The sequence below is a fragment of the Pan troglodytes genome, chromosome 12 (assembly GCF_028858775.2).
Source record: "Pan troglodytes isolate AG18354 chromosome 12, NHGRI_mPanTro3-v2.0_pri, whole genome shotgun sequence".
Classification (NCBI taxonomy): domain Eukaryota; kingdom Metazoa; phylum Chordata; class Mammalia; order Primates; family Hominidae; genus Pan; species Pan troglodytes.
The window spans coordinates 107,268,763-107,285,949 of record NC_072410.2 but is presented as its reverse complement, the minus strand read 5'-3'; the positions used below and the strand labels follow the sequence as shown (position 1 = coordinate 107,285,949).

Here is a 17,187-nt window from a genome sequence, read left to right as displayed (position 1 = left end):
GCATAAAATTCAATGATTGTTGCTCAACTCAGAAGTTATAGGAAATATAGGGGGGGAAAAGGATTTAAATGTGAGCCTCCCTATCTTCAAACTGCTCTGTGAGTCTGATAAATTGTGAAAAACACAGAAAGCTAAGCCAACAAATTTAATGACAATGGCGAGTCTAGAAGCAACATAATTTACCCCAGAGAATGTGATATGAACATACTTTTTCCTGAGACTGAGGGATCACCACCTGCCACATGAACACATAAGGGGGTCTGTTAGGGAAGCAGGGATATGGTAGCCAGCCTTTGGGCTGCCTGCCCCACAAAAGATCCTTGTCTACTGGAATTCACACCTTTGTGTGTATTAGTTCTCTTCCATGCTGAATAGGCCTGTGTGGCCACTAAGATATCACAGAAGGGATAGTGTGACTTTGATGGCTATGCCATAAAAGATAATATTCATTCTGCTTTGTTCTCTAGGATGGCTTGCTTTAGTGGGGAAGGGTGAGGGGTTCCCAGCTGCAATATCATGAGAACACTGAAGTGGCCCAGGGAGAGATCTATGTGGAGAAAAGCAGAGGCCTCCCACTCACTGCCAGCACAGACAAGGGAGTGACCAAGCTTTAAAAACTGATCTTTCCGCCCTAGCGAAGCCTGGGGATGACTGCAATCCCAGCTAGCAGCTTGGCTACTACTGTAAGAGTGACTCCAAGTGGAACCTGCCTAGCCAAGCTGTTTCTGAATTCCTGTTCCACAAAAGCTGGGAGTAATAATAAATGTTTATTGTTTTAAGTTACTAGATTTTGGGGCAACTGGTTTCGTAGCAATAGATAACTAATGAGAGCATATAAATTAGGATTAGGTTTGGCTGCGTGAGACAGAGTGCCCTCATCTCCCCTTCCTGCAAAGAAAGAAGATAGATGTTTATTTCTCTCTCATTTAAGAAATCTAGAGTCACAATTTTTGGCTGGTATGGTTCTCCAAAGGTGTCAGAGACTCAAGCTATTTTTCTCTTATTGTTCTGCTATTCTCAGTATATGGCTCTCATTTAGTGGTCCAAAATGGCTGCTCAAACCCCAGCCATCACATCCTCATTCCATCCAACAGGAAGGAAGAAATAAGGAGGAACACAACACCTCCATTATGGACATTTCCCAGAAGTCACATTTGACACCTCTGTTTATATACCACTGGTCAGAACATGGGTATATGGCCATATATAGCTACCAGGAAGGCTGGCAAATAGAGTATTCTGAGCAGCCATATGTCCAACTAAGTCAGAAGTTTAAGGAAAAAGAGAAATAAACATTGGGGAAGCAGGATTTGCTGCAAGTTGCTAGCTTAGTTGAATCTGAATGATAATTAGGAGTTTGCCAAGAAGATAGGTGTTATTATAGTTTGTTATATTGTAAATGCACCTACTACATTACAGAAGATGGTATATTATAAATGGCTGCAAACTCTTTGCAATTTACTGCATTGAATGTTAGAGTCTGTTTCTCCTCCCCATGAGTCATAGGCTGGTCCTGTGACTTGTGTTGGCTGACAGAATGTAATAGAAGTGACACTGTATTACTTCCAAGGCTGCCTTAAGAGATATGAAGCTTTTGCTTTCTACTTTTGAGACACATCTTTGTAGTACTATGTAGGAAGTCTGTCTTCCCTAATACTAATCCCGCTGTGAGAAAGTCCAAGCTGGCCACGTGGACAGAGCAATATCATGTAGAGGAGTAATGGGCGACCACACATGGGAGTAAAGTCTTCTTTGACCTCCCAGCCCAGCCAAGACACCAGCTGAATGTGACCTAGTGAGTGACCTCAGGGAATGCCACATGGAAAAGAAGAACCAGCCAGCTAAGCCCTGCCCAAATTCCTGACCCCCTAAATTATAAGCAAATATATTGGCTGTTGTAGTATGCCTCTAAGTTTTGGTGTAGTTGTTCACAGCAACAGATAGCCAAAACTAAAAAGGGAAAGCCATTCTAGGGAGAGGGAACAGCATTTTAAAAACTACAGTGGTGACAGGCAATGTGGCATATGCAAGGATTTCTACACAGTTTGATATGCTAGAAAGTAAAATTTGTGGAGGAGAGTGGCAGGTAATAAGGCTGGAAGTAAGCAGGAGGCTGGACATGGAGGACCAGCCTATGGAGGGTGGATTCAGGAGCCTTACCAACTAAGAGCTGTGTTGAAGGGGAGAGAGTTTGTTAATGGAAAGACTGACCATAGCAAGATTCAAGATCCAGTGCAAGTACTCCTGAGTCATTTTTTTCCTCCTAACAGGTAGATCTGGGGCAACCTACACGGACAGCATTTATGGAGGGGGAAGGTTACTGTTATTTGTGTGAAATGATGGGTGGGTTTGTATTCTATATTGTGAGGAAGGACTTTGTGAGGGAGGGGGTTTATGGATGATGATATTGTATTTTCTACTCAACTTCTTTTAGATTAAAACAAATTCTCTCTCTAGCTGCTTCCTCCTTCTTGGTGGTGAGAGCCTCAGAAACTAAGCAGCTGGCTTTATCTTGTTCCAGAAGGACCTGGGAATAGGAACTGAGGAGGAGGGTGGATGTCAATGAAAGGACAAACTAAACAACCTAATTTGACTTGTGTTCCCCAGGCTGGGTTCAGAGTCACATCCTCTACTGTATATGTCACATTTCACCTTTATTTTCATTGTGAGGAAATGGCCATATATTCAGGGATAATTTTGGATGTTTTCCTCACAACTCAGGCCAAATGTCTCCTCCGCCTTGTAGCCAGAATAGATTGATTATTGCTGTATTATGAAACATTCAAAAAATTTTCCTGAAAGATACGTTACACAATATCCATAATGGTGTGTGTTTTATTTCCTTTCTTTTCTGTACCTCTTAGCAAAGTGTTGGGCTGCAGAAAAAAGAAATTTTAAAGTGGCTTAACTGGGACATTCTCAAGCTGCAAGAGAGGTCTAGAGGTAGACAGACCTGGGCTTACCAACATTAAGGATCCAGCCTTTTATTTCTGCTTCAGTAGTCTTAGTGTGTGGCTTTTATCTTAGTGTGCTGACTTTCCAGGCATCATATCAGTGTTCCAAAGGAAAAATGGTGCATGCCAGTCAGATCTTTCCCTTTTGAAAAGCATTCCTGGAAGTCCCAACCTGGCACTGCTAGTTATATCTCTCCAGGCAGAGCTGAGTCTCTGGGCTGTCTCTCTACAAAGGAATCTGGAAAGGTGATTGTTTTCTTCTTCTTCCAAGTTTCCTTTTTTTTTTTTTTTTTTTTTTTTTGAGAAGAGTCTGGCTGTGTCACCCAGACTAGAGTGCAGTGGTGTGATCACGGCTCACTGCATCCTCAAACTCTTGGGCTCAAAAATGATCCTTCATCATGACGTCAGGAGATCAAGACCATCCTGGCTAACACGATGAAATCCCGTCTCTACTAAAAATACAAAAAAATTAGCCCGGCATGGTGGCGGACGCCTGTAGTCCCAGCTACTCAGGAGGCTGAGGCAGGAGAATGGCGTGAACCCAGGAGGCGGAGCTTGCAGTGAGCCGAGATCACGCTGCTGTACTCTAGCCTGGATGACAGAGTGAGACTCCATCTCAAAAAAAAAAAAAAAAAAAAAAAAAAGATCCTTCCCCAGCCAGCTTCCCAAATAGGTGGACTGCAGGTGCGTGCCACCATGCTTGGTTACTTTTTTAAAGTTTTGTTAGAGAAAGGGACTCTATGTTGCCCAGGATGGTCTCAAACTCTTGGGCTTAAGTCATACTCCCACCTTGGCCTCCGAAAGTGGTGGAATTAAAGGCATAAGCCACTACGTCCAGCCTTTTTCAGATTTCTATAATAAAGAAAGGCAATGGGAAAGGGGACTGCTATTGTTTGAATGTTCCCTCCAAACTTCACATTGCCAATGTAATTTTAAGAGGGGGGCCTTTAAGAAGTGATTGGCCCATGAAGGTTCTGCTCTCATGAATGGGATTGAAGCCCTTGTAAAAGAAGTTTCATGGAGCATTTGGTCTCTTGCCCTTGTACCTCCTGCCATGTAAGGACATAGAGCTCCTCCCTGCTGGAGGACATGGTGTTCAAGGCACCACCTTAAAAGCAGAAACCAAACCCTCACCAGACTATAAACTTATTGGCACCTTAATCTTGGACTTCCCAACCTCCAGAACTGGCAGAAATAATTTCTGTTCCTTATAAGTTAGCCATTCTCAGGTATTTTGCTATAGCAGCACAAATGAGCTAACCTAGGAACTGTGTATGGCTTTTGGGTGGTCCATCTACAGAGGCCTTCCCAGGACCCATCCTCTCTACACTTTCCCAGATACCTGAAGGCATTTTTTTTCAGGTCTGCCTTAGTAGTTGCAAAACCATTTGCTCTACAGTGGGATATAATTATAATATAGCTTACTTGAAAATACATAGCATAATATCCTGGGCCCATGGATAACATAGTAAAACTTCCGTATCACATGATTAGTGCGGCCCAAACAACCCAATTACAGAAAATGTGGGGTTATTCTGAGGTTAAAAAATATATATTGGGGGCAAGCCCAGGCTGAGGTGTGTGTGTGTGTGTGTGTGTGTTTGAGACAGAGTCTTGCTCTGTCACCTAGGCTGGAGTGCAGTGGCATGATCTCGGCTCACTTCAACCTCCGCCTCCTGGGTTCAAGTGATTCTCCTGCCTCAGCCTCCCAAGTAGCTGGGATTACAGGCGCCCGCCACCAAGCACGGCTAATTTTTTGTATTTTTAGTAGAGACAGGGTTTCACCATGTTGGCCAGGCTGGTCTTGAACTCCTGACCTCAGGTAATCCACCCACCTCGGTCTCCCAAAGTGCTGGGATTACAGGCATGAAACACCACGCTCAGCCATATGTGTTTTTTAATTATAATTTTTTAAACAGCTTTATTAAGGTATAATTTAAATACCATAAAATTCACTAACGTACAATTCAATGATTCACAGAGCTGTGCAACCAGCACCACAATCCAGTTGTTGAAGACTTCCATCACCCGCCTTAAATGTCTCACGTCCATTTGTATAAATGGAGACAGATGAACAAAAGCCTACGCTGGGAGTTTTTAGGGTCCAGTCCAATCTCTTCTCAGTTTGGCTACAGTTTGGTGCCACCTGGTGGTGTCTGTCCTGGTTTCTGGGACCAGGCCAGGGTTTCTAGGAATCTCCCAGTTAGTAGGCAACCATTAAATCAACCTATTCTTGGGGAGACTAGACCAGCAAAATACCGGACTGAAAGGCACCCATCCTCTATCTTTTGGTTTGGTGAAGGGCCTGGCTGCTGTTTCTCTGCCTGGTGTTATTCTACCTGCCAAGGAGAGGAGCCAATCACATACCCCAATTCACATATCCCAATTTGCATTACTGAGGGCACAGCAACACATACATACAAATATCTATAATTATTAAAGCAGTATATTAAGTGAGCTGAACTTGATAAGGCACAAACAGAAAACATGATCTGTTACCTTGAAATCATCTCTATGGGTTATTTCTTCCCCTGACCTAGATGAAGTCTCTGGCATCTTCCAGAGCTTTTCTGGTCACTCTGAGACAATGAAGAGTTGTCTGGTTACTTTCATCTAATTATACCCTCGTTTCTGTAAACTATCATGTCCAGGATCGTGATTGAAATTCACAACTTCAACCAACATCATGGCTTCCTCCTCTTCCTGCTTGGCCTATTCCACGCCAGAAGCCTGCAGTGGGATGGAGGATGGGGTCAGTCTCTTTTCTGCACTCGCCTCTCTCATTAGCTGTTGTTTCTGACTCCTGGGAAGGATAAAGTCCAGGGGATGGCGTGGGGGGTGGGTACACACTTTATCTGGCTGGGTTTATGGTGATCTGATTCTGGTGCTCTCTGGCTTAGACATGCTCAAGGCTGATTGTTTCTCTTAGAGGGAACTTTTTGTGGTATCTTGGAGATTCTCCTTGCTGGCATCCTCCACATGCAACTCCCATGAGACAAAGGATATCTCTTCTCCAGTTTGGAAGGTAAGGATGCCACTGCGTTCTTTGGGGGGTCTGTGTGCTGAATCATTTAGCTCCTCCAGGAAGTCCCTTGGGCACATTCCCTTTGAAGAAAATTTCCAGTCCACTCTCCACAGATCTATTTATCCCTTGGGGAAAAAATGTCACACGATTCCCCCACAGTTAACTCCTGCAGCAGGCTTCTCTCTCCTTCTCTCTGTCTCTTTTTCTGCCCTGCCACCTCAGGTCCTCCTAGGGACGGCTTCTCAGAGCAGTCCTTACGCTTCCCAAACTCTCAGATCAAAAGTTCTCAGAGTAGTTCCCTGAAACGCATTCTTTTCACAGAAATCTTTTCTCTTAATTTGCATCTTTAATTTTTTCATACTTTATCTCTTCCTTGAGACAGGGTCTTGCTCTGCCACCCAGGCTGGAGTACAGTGACACCATCATAGCTCACTGCAGCCTCCACCTCCTAGGCTCAAGAGATCCTCCCACCTCAGCCTCCCAAGTAGCTGAGACTACAGGTGTGCACCATGCCCAACTAATTTTTAATTTTTTTTGGAGATGGGGGTCTCATTATGTTGCCCAGACTGGTCTTGAACCTCTGGGCTCAAGTGATCCCCTTGCCTCAGCCTCCCAAGGTGTTGGGATTATAGACATGAGCCATCATGCCCAGACGATTTTTCACACTTTAAAGGTGGGCATTGGCAAAAGGCACAAAAATTAGATTTCAGATTTCCCTTTGGCAAGTCCTGCATAATATGGGTCTTGTATCTCTCCTTGGAATGTGGGGGTACTTGGTATCCATTCAAAACTGCTACACTGCATAACTCTCAGGGTCTCATTTAGACAAAATATAACAAGAATAGAGAATATAATGTGAATAGTGCCCCCTGGAAGTGTAAAGCTGCAGGGCTGAGGGTATTGTCCTGGGCCTTTGGAGCTTCAGGTGAATCCTATTACATGTAATAGTAATAACAGAGCTAGTTATACTGTTAGCATGTGCTATGCACTATTTTAGGTGCTTTATGTATTTTATTTGATCCTCATAACTGTCGTATGAGAAAGGTACTATTGTTCATCCCTATTTCACAGGTAAGTAAACTGAAGCCCAAAGAAGCTTCATGACTTGTTCAAGGTCACACAGCAAGCAAGTGGCAGACCTAGAATCCAAACTCAGAATATGGTTCCCAACTCTGTACTTCTAACCCTATTCTATCTTTTTTATTTTTTATGTTTTTGAGACAGACTCTCCCTCTGTCGCCCAGGCTGGAGTGTAGTGGCACGATCTCAGCTCACTGCAGCTTTCGCCTCCCAGGTTCATGTGATTCTCATGCCTCAGCCTCCCGAGTAGCTGCAACCCTATTTTTTTTTCTTTTTTTCCTTTTTTTTTTTTTTTTTTTGAGACGGAGTCTCGCTCTGTCACCCAGGCTGGAGTGCAGTGGCGCGATCTCGGCTCACTGCAACCTTCGCCTCCTGGGTTCAAGCGATTCTCCTGCCTCAGCCTCCCGAGTAGCTGGGACTACAGGCATGCGCCACCACACCCGGCTTCTTCTGTGTGTGTGTGTGTGTGTGTGTGTGTGTGTGTGTGTATTTTTTGTAGAGAAGGGGTTTCACCGTGTTATCTAGGATGGTCTCGACCTCCTGACTTCGTGATCCGCCTGCCTCGGCCTCCCAAAGTGTTGGGATTACAGGCGTGAGCCCCCGCGCCCGGCCGCTGCAACCCTATTCTATCTTGCCTGAGGGTTCCACTTTTCTCCATGACACTCTGGGGCAGGCTACAGATAGCACAGCACGCGCCCTCGCGTTGGGCAGATGTGGCTCAGATCTCACGCTGCCATTCAGTAGATGTGTGTCTTTAGATAAGTGACTTAACTTTCCCGAATTTTAGAGTCCTCATCTAAAGATTCTAATACCTTCCTGACAGAGTGAGTGTCTGGTTGGGAGGATTCCTCATTTACTTTCCCCATCTCTCTGCAAAGAGAAAGGAGTTAAAATTGCATGGAAGTCAAACCCGAAATTATAAAAGCGACATCAAACATGGGTGAAGGGAGGGTGACCTAAATCATTACTTAGTTTTAAAAAAAAATGTAACAAATACCTACTGGCTGCCAGGCACTCACTAGCACTGGTGCTCAGGGCAATGAATCCAGTCCATCTCTCCAGGTCATTCACACACCAAGGCCCTGCTCATCTTTGGAAAGCTGGGGGACTGAGTGGGGAGGGCACGGTGTGGTGTCAGCCTGGGCCCACTGGATGACCCTAATCACCAAACATCTGCTTCCTTCTCTGTAGCTGTGACCCTGATACCGCATGGTGTGCTCCGAACACATGGTGCCCAGAACGAAGGCGGCGTCCAGAGGCCCTAGGTCCCAGCGGTCCGCTCAGCGGCAGGCGCATAAGGCGGGGCCGGCGCGGGCCTTTCCTTCCATGGGAACCGTTCTCCCGGGGCTGAGTCCCTGCCCGGACTCCGAACGCCGAAGACCAGGGGCCGGAAGCGCGCGCCGCCACTGCCGCGCCGTGTCAGTCGGGAGGGAGGGAGCGAGCAGGCGAAGCCGTGGAGGACGGGGTGAAGATGGCGGCCTTCTCCGGTGCGTTTGTGGAAACTCTGGGGGTGGTGGCGCGGCTTGTTGCACGCCTCAGCCCTGGGGCCGCCCGCGGGGAGCTAAAGGGGCGGGAGCGGACAGGGGTCAGGGAGACAGAAGGGCGCTGTCCGCTGCAGCCCCTGATGGACCCGCGTTGCGGGATCAGGGGCGGCCGCGGCTCGGGTTCGGAGGACGATTCTTTCCAGGAGCGGGCCGGAACGTCCCTCCCCCTGCCCTTTCCCTTCTACCAATCTCCCCTTGGCTTTCCTGCCGGTGCACCTTCGGCTGCAAAATCTAGGCGGCGGCGTTGCTCTGGCGGCTCCCAGACGCCTGGGCCTCCTGCCTCTTAACGTGGCAGTGACCCTTTGGGAACCCTTTTCTGCCTGCGGCTCATCTGGGCTTGGCCAGGCAGAGAGGCGAGATGGCGTGGGGAGGAGTCATTGGGGAAAAATGACGATCCTGCCTCTGTCCAGTTTTTTCAGGCCCTTCCAAAACGTCCCAGGCATAAACCTGATCTTTATTTGTTCTCAAACGTTATTATATCAACATTAATGTTCAGTGTTGAAGCTAAAGGGAAAGCATTTTCATTAACGTACGCACCAGTCCGACATAAGTTTGGAAAATTCATATTTATTTGCCGTCTGCTACCCTCCTTTATTCCAAATATGATTTGATACGGCTTATCGAACCCTGCAGTCGATATTTTCCCCTCTTGCTTTATCATCCTCCTGTTAGGCATCCAGTTTTAGGAAGCTGTAATCAGCCTTAAATGTGCTAAACGTGATACATTTATGTAGCACTTATGTAACGTTTATTGCTATACAAATGTATCACGTTAGGCCTAATGTCCTTTAATGTTATTAACTTTTTAAGATGACTTCAGATGTAGTATTTTATATTTTTTAGTTTTCTTCTGTAAGAATATTAGGAATTCCAAATCTCCAGTCATGTAAGATTTTTTTTTCTTTTTTGGGGGGGAGAATGGGGGGGTGGGGGGATGTAGTCTCCTTCTGTCGCCCCAGCTGGAGTGCAATGGTGTGATCTTGGCTCACTGCAGCCTCCACCTCCCAGGTTCAAGCAATTCTCCTGCCTCAGCCTCCTGAGTAGCTGGGATTACAGGCGCCTACCACCATGCCCTGCTCATTTTTGTATTATTAGTAGAGACGGGGGTTTCACCATGTTGGCCAGGCTGGTCTCGAACTCCTGACCTCAGGTGATCCGCTCACCTCGGCTTCCCAAAGTGCAACAGTCATGTAAGATTTCTGACTGTTTCAGTTACATCTTCTAATAGGATTCAATTGGAAACTGCTCAGAGTTGTTGCTGTTTTTCTTTTCCCAACATTCTCCTAAAACAAGATTTTAGAGCCAAGGTCTGTAGGATAGTTCTAGGTAGTCATTTTATAGGTTCACATCTTTGGGAGTCATACACAAATTTCATGAATGTTAGAGGTAAAGGACTGGAAAAAGAGTCTGTGATATGAAATAAGACAAAACTGGAATTTCACGAATGTTTCTAATTTTTTCTTAACTGTTAAAAGTATTATACTTAAGGTCTGCTTTCAAAGAAAACTTGCAGGGAACATGACCAGAATGGTACAAGAGATTGTCTGGAATTTACTGAAAATGATATGTTGTTTCTTGTTGTATAACAATTTTGCAAACAGCTTCAGCTTGCAGTATTCCGTATGCAGTAAGAACACACCACTCCTTTGTTTCAAGCAGTTTGCATTTTAGGAGAGAGAACATAGACTGTAATACAGGTTAATTCTTAGGAAGGTCTGCCTGGATATTAAACTTTAGATCTTCATTAGTTTATCTGTGGCTTTTTTTTTTCCTGAGATTAAGAGCTAGGAAAGTCGCCAGGCGCAGTGGCTTATGCCTGTAATCCCAGCACTTTGGGAGGCCAAGGTGGGCAGATCACGAGGTCAGGAGATTGAGACCATCCTGGCTAACACGGTGAAACCCCGTCTCTACTAAAAATATGAAAAAAAATTAGCCGGGCGTGGTGGCACGCGCCTGTAGCCCCAGCTCCTCGGGAGGCTGAGGCAGGAGAATTGCTTGAATCTGGGAGACGGAGTTTGCAGTGAGCCGAGATCATGCCCCTACACTCCAGCCTGGGTGACAGAGTGAGACTGTCTCAAAAAAAAAAAAAAAAAGAAAGAAAAGAAAAAAAAGAAAAAGAGTTAGGAGAGCCTTCTTTGAAAATGATGATCCTTCTCATCTGATGCAAAGAAAAAGCTACATAATTTTATGAAGAATATTTTCAGTTTGTATGTTTGCTTTATGCCTTTTCACAATGGCAAGAAATACAGAATTTCAGAATTGGTTATTTCTGGGGCTTGGGAATATTTGATTCTTGTTCTTTTTTTATAGGAATATATATTTTTATGATAAAGCTATATTTTATAAATACAGACTTAAAATAAAAATCACTTGTCTTTTGGAAGGAAAGTTTAAGTAATCCAACTAACTACTCCATATATAATTACCCTCTACAGTTCATATGAGAAATGATAAAATGACAAAACCCGGTTAGGAGCAACTCATCTCTATTCATTTAGGATGGGCCTTGAAGTAGAATTATTGAGATATGTATACAGTTAAGAACTCAGCAGTTCTTCAGCTGACATTTCCAGGTGCCCACGTTTTCACCACTGACCCCTCCCTCTTCAGTTAATCAGAATTTTGATTATGGCTGCCAATAAATGTGGGTGCTCTCCACTTGTCTATTCATTTTTCTCCAATTGCTGAGGGTATTCACGTGGTCCTAGAATAGCCAAGGCACATAACTGCCACATTATCTCTAAATGCAACAACCCTGTCTATTCTTGGCAGACTTTTCACGAGTCATGAGAGGTAAACAGGCACTGTAGTGGCTACAGTTTATTAGGTGACAACCATGCTCCAGTTGCATTACATGATTATCTCTGGTCTTCATATAGCCCTACAAGGTAGGCAATATCAGCCCCATTTTGTGTGGAGAAAACAGATTTATAGCCTTGCCTAAGGTCACTTGCTAATAAGTGAGAACTTAGATTTGAACTCAAGTCTTTCTCCAGAACTTGTGCTCTTTCAACAGGGCCACGCTCAGTAGATTTGATGTAACTGAGCTATCCTTCAAAATCTTTACCCTGTTTTATGAATAGTAATTTTGAGAGCAATGCAATTTATCATTTCAGTTTATGTGGTTTTTAAAATTAATTTTTACTTTCAGAGATGGGTGTAATGCCTGAGATTGCACAAGCTGTGGAAGAGATGGATTGGCTGTAAGTACATAAAGCTTAAATGTACCTGGGAGAGGATGTTTTATAGTTTAAACAGTTGTTAGTGATTTTATCAAATATTTTTGTGTCTAGTTGGGTAAGTGAAAATCAGGTTTTTTTTGTGATTTTCTAAATTATGGAAAGTTTCCTTTTTTTAACCTTGACATATTTCTAGTGGAATAAGATGGATCGTATTTACCACGTAAAATTTTCTTTTAGGCAAATTAACGTGACTTAATTTGCTTAGGCGATTTTTTTCCCCAGTAACTAAAATTCTTCAAATATGATTCTTTTAGCCTCCCAACTGATATCCAGGCTGAATCTATCCCATTGATCTTAGGAGGAGGTGATGTACTTATGGTAAGTTTAAATTTGGTGAGGTGATTGGTAGCTGGGGACACACTCTAAGAATTGCATAGGCTTACAAATGATACTTTAACTTTATTCACAAACATTTATGATACATATACTGTATTCAGACTATTAGGTAAAAGCTTCAAACAGGTAAGTATTTACTCCTGAGAAGCTTAAACCCACTAGGGCAATAAGACATGTATAAGAATGAATCTCGTATCAGAGAGAATGTGGCTTCTTCGTAAGAGATGCAGAGTAGTGTAGAATTCAAGTGGGAATCCAGTTATCCTTTTGCTTGAAGGATCATAGGGACTGCTTAAAGGAAGTAGGTTTCTTTTTTTTTGTTTTTGTTTTTTGAAAAAGGCCAAGCCCTGTTGCCCAAGCTGGAGTGCAGTGGTGTATTTATAGTTCACTGCAGCCTCAAACTCCTCGGTTCAAGCAATCTTCCTATTTCAGCCTCCCAATTAGGTGGGACTACAGGTACACACCACCACATCCAGCTAATTTATTGTATTTTTTTGTAGAGACAGGGTCTCACTATGCTGCCCAGTCTGGTCTCCAACTCCCGGCCTCAAGCGATCCTCCTGTCTTGGCCTCCCAAAGTGCTGGAGTTATAAGCGTGGGCCAGATTTTTCGCAAGGGAAGATAAAAGAGAAATGCTTTTTAGGTAGAGAGAATATCAGCAAAACAGCGAATAGTAGAATGTAGGATATGACCCTGGAATATTTCAGTTGGTTGGTAGCATAAAATATGTGTCTGAGGGGGGATAAACTTGAAATAAAATGGTAGAGAGATAATGGGTCAGATTATTTGGGCTCTTTCTCAAGTGTCTTGTTAAAGAATTTGAGTGTTAGTCTTCTATGAAGACTAATCTGAGTAGCAGATTGTAGTATAGCTCTGGGATTAGATGTTGTTCAGATACTTTTATAATAATCTAGATTAGAATAATGAGAGCTTCCGTTTGAATGGTAGCAATGGGAAAGGGAAGAGAAGATTCTTAAGGGTATGGGAAAGGTAACAAGATGGGCTGTATTGGAGTTGACAGAGGAACCCTGGATATCTGGAGGCACTGTGAAAATAAAGGTAGCCAGTCAAATGTTAAAGATTTCTACATATTATGGTGTTAGTTTGATTTCTTTAATAGACAACTTAATCTGTAAAATCAACTTTTTTCCCCTCATTCAGGCTGCAGAAACAGGAAGTGGCAAAACTGGTGTAAGTAATAAATTATATTTACTTTCTCTCTAAAAGTTGAATTTTAAAATAGCTTTGAACAGTAGTTTTTACTTTGAAATATTTAATAAAATAGCAACCTCCAAAAGGTAAGGAATTAATTACTTGCTACTGAAAATGATATTTTTGTTGCCAGCTAATTATGAAGAGCTAAAAAAAGTAAAAAAAAAGTATGACCTTAAGAACATAGTTTTAAATGGGTGTTAGAGAGTTACAGTAGCTTTAGTGTTTATACTCACTTCTGAATTTTAATATGATGACTCTTAAAATAAAAAGGTTACGTACAGAAGTTGATCTCCTACTGGCCTGGACTAGAGAAATAATTTGTCGGACTGGATGGTATTTTTCCTCTTTAGTGTAGGTTCATTCTACTGGTCTCCATTGTTTTATCTGTTTGTGATGTTAGCTGCATCCTATTTCCTTCATTCAGTCCACTCTGTGTTGTCTGACGGGTATTTTTGGTTTGGGTAAATGAAATTGTAGTAGCAATCTGGAATATGTATAATTAGTTGATGTGTGTGCATAACTTTTGTCATTTATATTGGTTATTAAACTGTCGTTAATATCTGAATACTAATATAGATACCTTTTGTTTCTTTGATAGGCTTTTAGTATTCCAGTTATCCAGATAGTTTATGAAACTCTGAAAGACCAACAGGAAGGCAAAAAAGGAAAAACAACAATTAAAACTGGTGCTTCAGGTAATTTTTGTAAATTGATATTTCCTTTTATATAAATCATCGGTTCTCATCACTGACAGTTAGGAAAGTGAGATTTGGGTATGCATTTTTAAAATCTTGTCAATATCTGGGGGGTGGTATTGGGATCTGGAACCCTGGAAACCAGGGATGCTAAGTGTTGTTGAGAGCCTAACTAAACACTGCAAGGTTGTCCCTCCTAAAATACTAATAGTGTTCCCTTTGAGAAAGCACTAGCATTTTGGAGATTACATTTCAATATTATAGTGTTTTTCTTAACCTTATAACTTTCTATGCTTAATGCTAAAGGAAAATAGATACATTTTACAAAAATATTAAGGAAGGATTTTACAAATAATTTATGGAGTAAAAACCCATGCTGGTGGGAAGTATTGCCTTACAGGGAACAGAGGCATTTTTTTTCCTCTAAGATATAAAGGGAACCACCTAGGAAGTTAAAATATAAATTTTAAAGTTGTTTCTTATGTGCAGTCCTATCTACATGGAAATTGGTCTTTTTATTAGGTTTCTGATACTGTCTCTACCGTAATCAATCTTACCGCAGTTTCTTCATCTTTAAATTGTGTTGCTTCTGTTGAATATTTTCTAAATTTCATTCTATCTTAATTAATCTTTTGTTTTGTTATATTTTAATAATATTTTTTCCATATTTTAAGTCACTCTTGTTTCATTATACAAAACAGGATTGTTACAAAACAGCAAGTTGAAGACCAGTGAACCTGTCGTATTAACATATTCTTTTCAGTTGTTTGAAAATAATGTTATACATAAAATGTATAATGTAGAATCTGTGAACTCATGTAAATTAGAGATAGATAATTGATGTAACTATTTACACTATTGGCCTATTCTAAAATAGTTTCAGAATTTGTAACAACTGTGCCGTCATTTATGAGAAATGGTGGTAAAAGAAAACACTCCTAAAGGAGAATAACCATAGTGATAATGGTTCTAAAAGTCACATCCTATGAGGAATAAAGAAAGTAGAAATTTAAACATGGAGAAGAAGTAAAAATGGAGATGGGATAATTGTTAAATTATTGAAGAGAACTAGAGAGAAAATAATTATTCTAGAAAGTAGGACCAGGACCAATTAGAAATAGTTTAGATGAAGATTTCTGTTTAACTTAAAGTACTTCCTAATAGCTACATTGAGCCACGATGCAAGGGAGAACCTCAAAGTTATTTCTACAATGTTCAAAGTGTTTAAGCTGATGATGGATATCTTTTGACCAGAAATAATCTAGAAAGGATTTCTACCGTGAGTGGAAAGTTGGTCTAGAAAGCACGTAGGGCTCTCTTTATTACAATTCTTAGTTTATACGTATACATACATCTTAACAAACTATTAAGATGTGTCAGAAAAGGAAAATGCCAATCTTATAAAAAGGAGGATTAAAAAATGTGTGACTTTTGAATGTGGTATTGAATTAAGATAAAGGACTTGCTTTTTTTTTGATAGTTACAAGATAATTAGACTCTGAAATGTTGATCAGTTATTTCCTTTATAATTGAAGTCAACTTGTTTGGTTACTTAAACTTCATTTTAATAGTGACCTAGGAGTAAGGACAGAGATCAGTATCATCTGATAGAGAGCACACTGAAGCAAGCAAGTGAGGAGAAAAGGTTTTAGGTCCAGATAGACCAGTGATGATTATCTTCAACATGTCTGATTTTTCAGTTGCATTTTTGCTTTTAATAAAAACAAGTTTTACTTGTGTATTCTAAATAATATATAAAACCATATTGAATCTAGAGGAATTAAGGTACATAAAATACTTGTTTTTTTTTAATAGAGTGTTTTATTTTATTTATTTATTTATTTATTTATTTTGAGATGGAGTCTCGCTCTGTCGCCCAGGCTGGAGTGCAGTGGCTCGATCTCAGCTCACTGCAGTCTCCACCTCCTGGGCTCAAGCGATTCTCCTGCCTCAGCCCCCCGAGTAGCTGGGATTACAGTCACACGCCACCATGCCTGGCTAATTTTTGTATTTTTTTTTTAGTAGAGATGAGGTTTCACCACGTTGGCCAGGCTGGTCTTGAACTCCTGACCTCAAGTGGACCACCCATGTCAGCTTCCCAAAGTGCTGAGATTACAGTCGTGAGTCACCGCACCCGGCCAAGCATTTTAAATTTTATATATCTGTGGGTAACTTTTCTTATTTTAATTTGTTTAGTGCTGAACAAATGGCAGATGAACCCATATGACAGAGGATCTGCTTTTGGTAAGTGGATAGACTTTCCATCAGCTCATTTGTAATTCAGAAACTTTAAAAAATAATACATGAGAACACCAAGTAAATAAGATTAAGATTTAATTTACCAGATATTAGAATTTAGTCACTATCATTAAACAGTATAGAACTGACATAGGAATAGACAGTGGAACATAATGGAAATAAATCTCAGCACATATGAGAAGTTATATGCAGGAAAAATAATTATATTTCATTTCGGTGAGACAAAAGGATGGTTTATTAAGTAAAGGGTGCTGACACGATCCATCTGGAGCAATATAAAATTGACTTCTATCTCATATCATAATTAGAAATAAATTCCGTATGTATTTAGGACTTAAATATATATGTATGAATTTGAATACAGAAAACTACATGTATAATTTAGCAGTGGCAAAACTTTCCTAACCCAAATAGAAAATGCAGAAATTATAAAAGAAAGTATTTATAGGTGGAGTTGGACAGTCCTCCTTCTTGGGGTTAACAGACCTTACAGTGGCTTTTATCCAGTTCACCAGGCTGGCTGTTCACTTGGGAATAACCTCCATCATGCATAGAGCCATCTGTGATTGTTCCATAGTGAGCAGCGAGACCTGCATCAACTCAAATATGCCCTTCTATTCTGCTGCATTTAAAACTAAGGATACTTTCCTAAAGCAGTTACTCTCAGAATGCATTTTAGTAAAGACTCCTCAGGAAGCTTATGATACTGATCTACAAAATGTAACAGTTCCTTCACACTATACCCTCCAGTTTCAGAGTGTTTTGGTTTTGCTCTTCCCCACATTTACTGCCTTCTTGGAGACCACAGGTCTTAGAAGTACTTTTTGTTGGCCCTGC

General features: G+C 41.6%; 1 protein-coding gene across 1 annotated transcript in view; it reads left to right on the top strand.

The window, feature by feature from the left end:
- The first annotated feature begins 8,161 nt into the window (after positions 1-8,161).
- Positions 8,162-17,187, top strand: part of DDX1 (DEAD-box helicase 1) — a 37,378-nt gene continuing 28,352 nt past the window's right edge. Inside the window, exons 1-6 of the mRNA XM_001162067.6 lie at positions 8,162-8,546; positions 11,755-11,806; positions 12,100-12,163; positions 13,343-13,372; positions 13,995-14,091; positions 16,288-16,335. Coding sequence (XP_001162067.2) covers positions 8,531-8,546; positions 11,755-11,806; positions 12,100-12,163; positions 13,343-13,372; positions 13,995-14,091; positions 16,288-16,335 — 307 coding nt within the window. The 5' untranslated portion in view covers positions 8,162-8,530. The remainder of the gene's footprint in view (positions 8,547-11,754; positions 11,807-12,099; positions 12,164-13,342; positions 13,373-13,994; positions 14,092-16,287; positions 16,336-17,187) is intronic.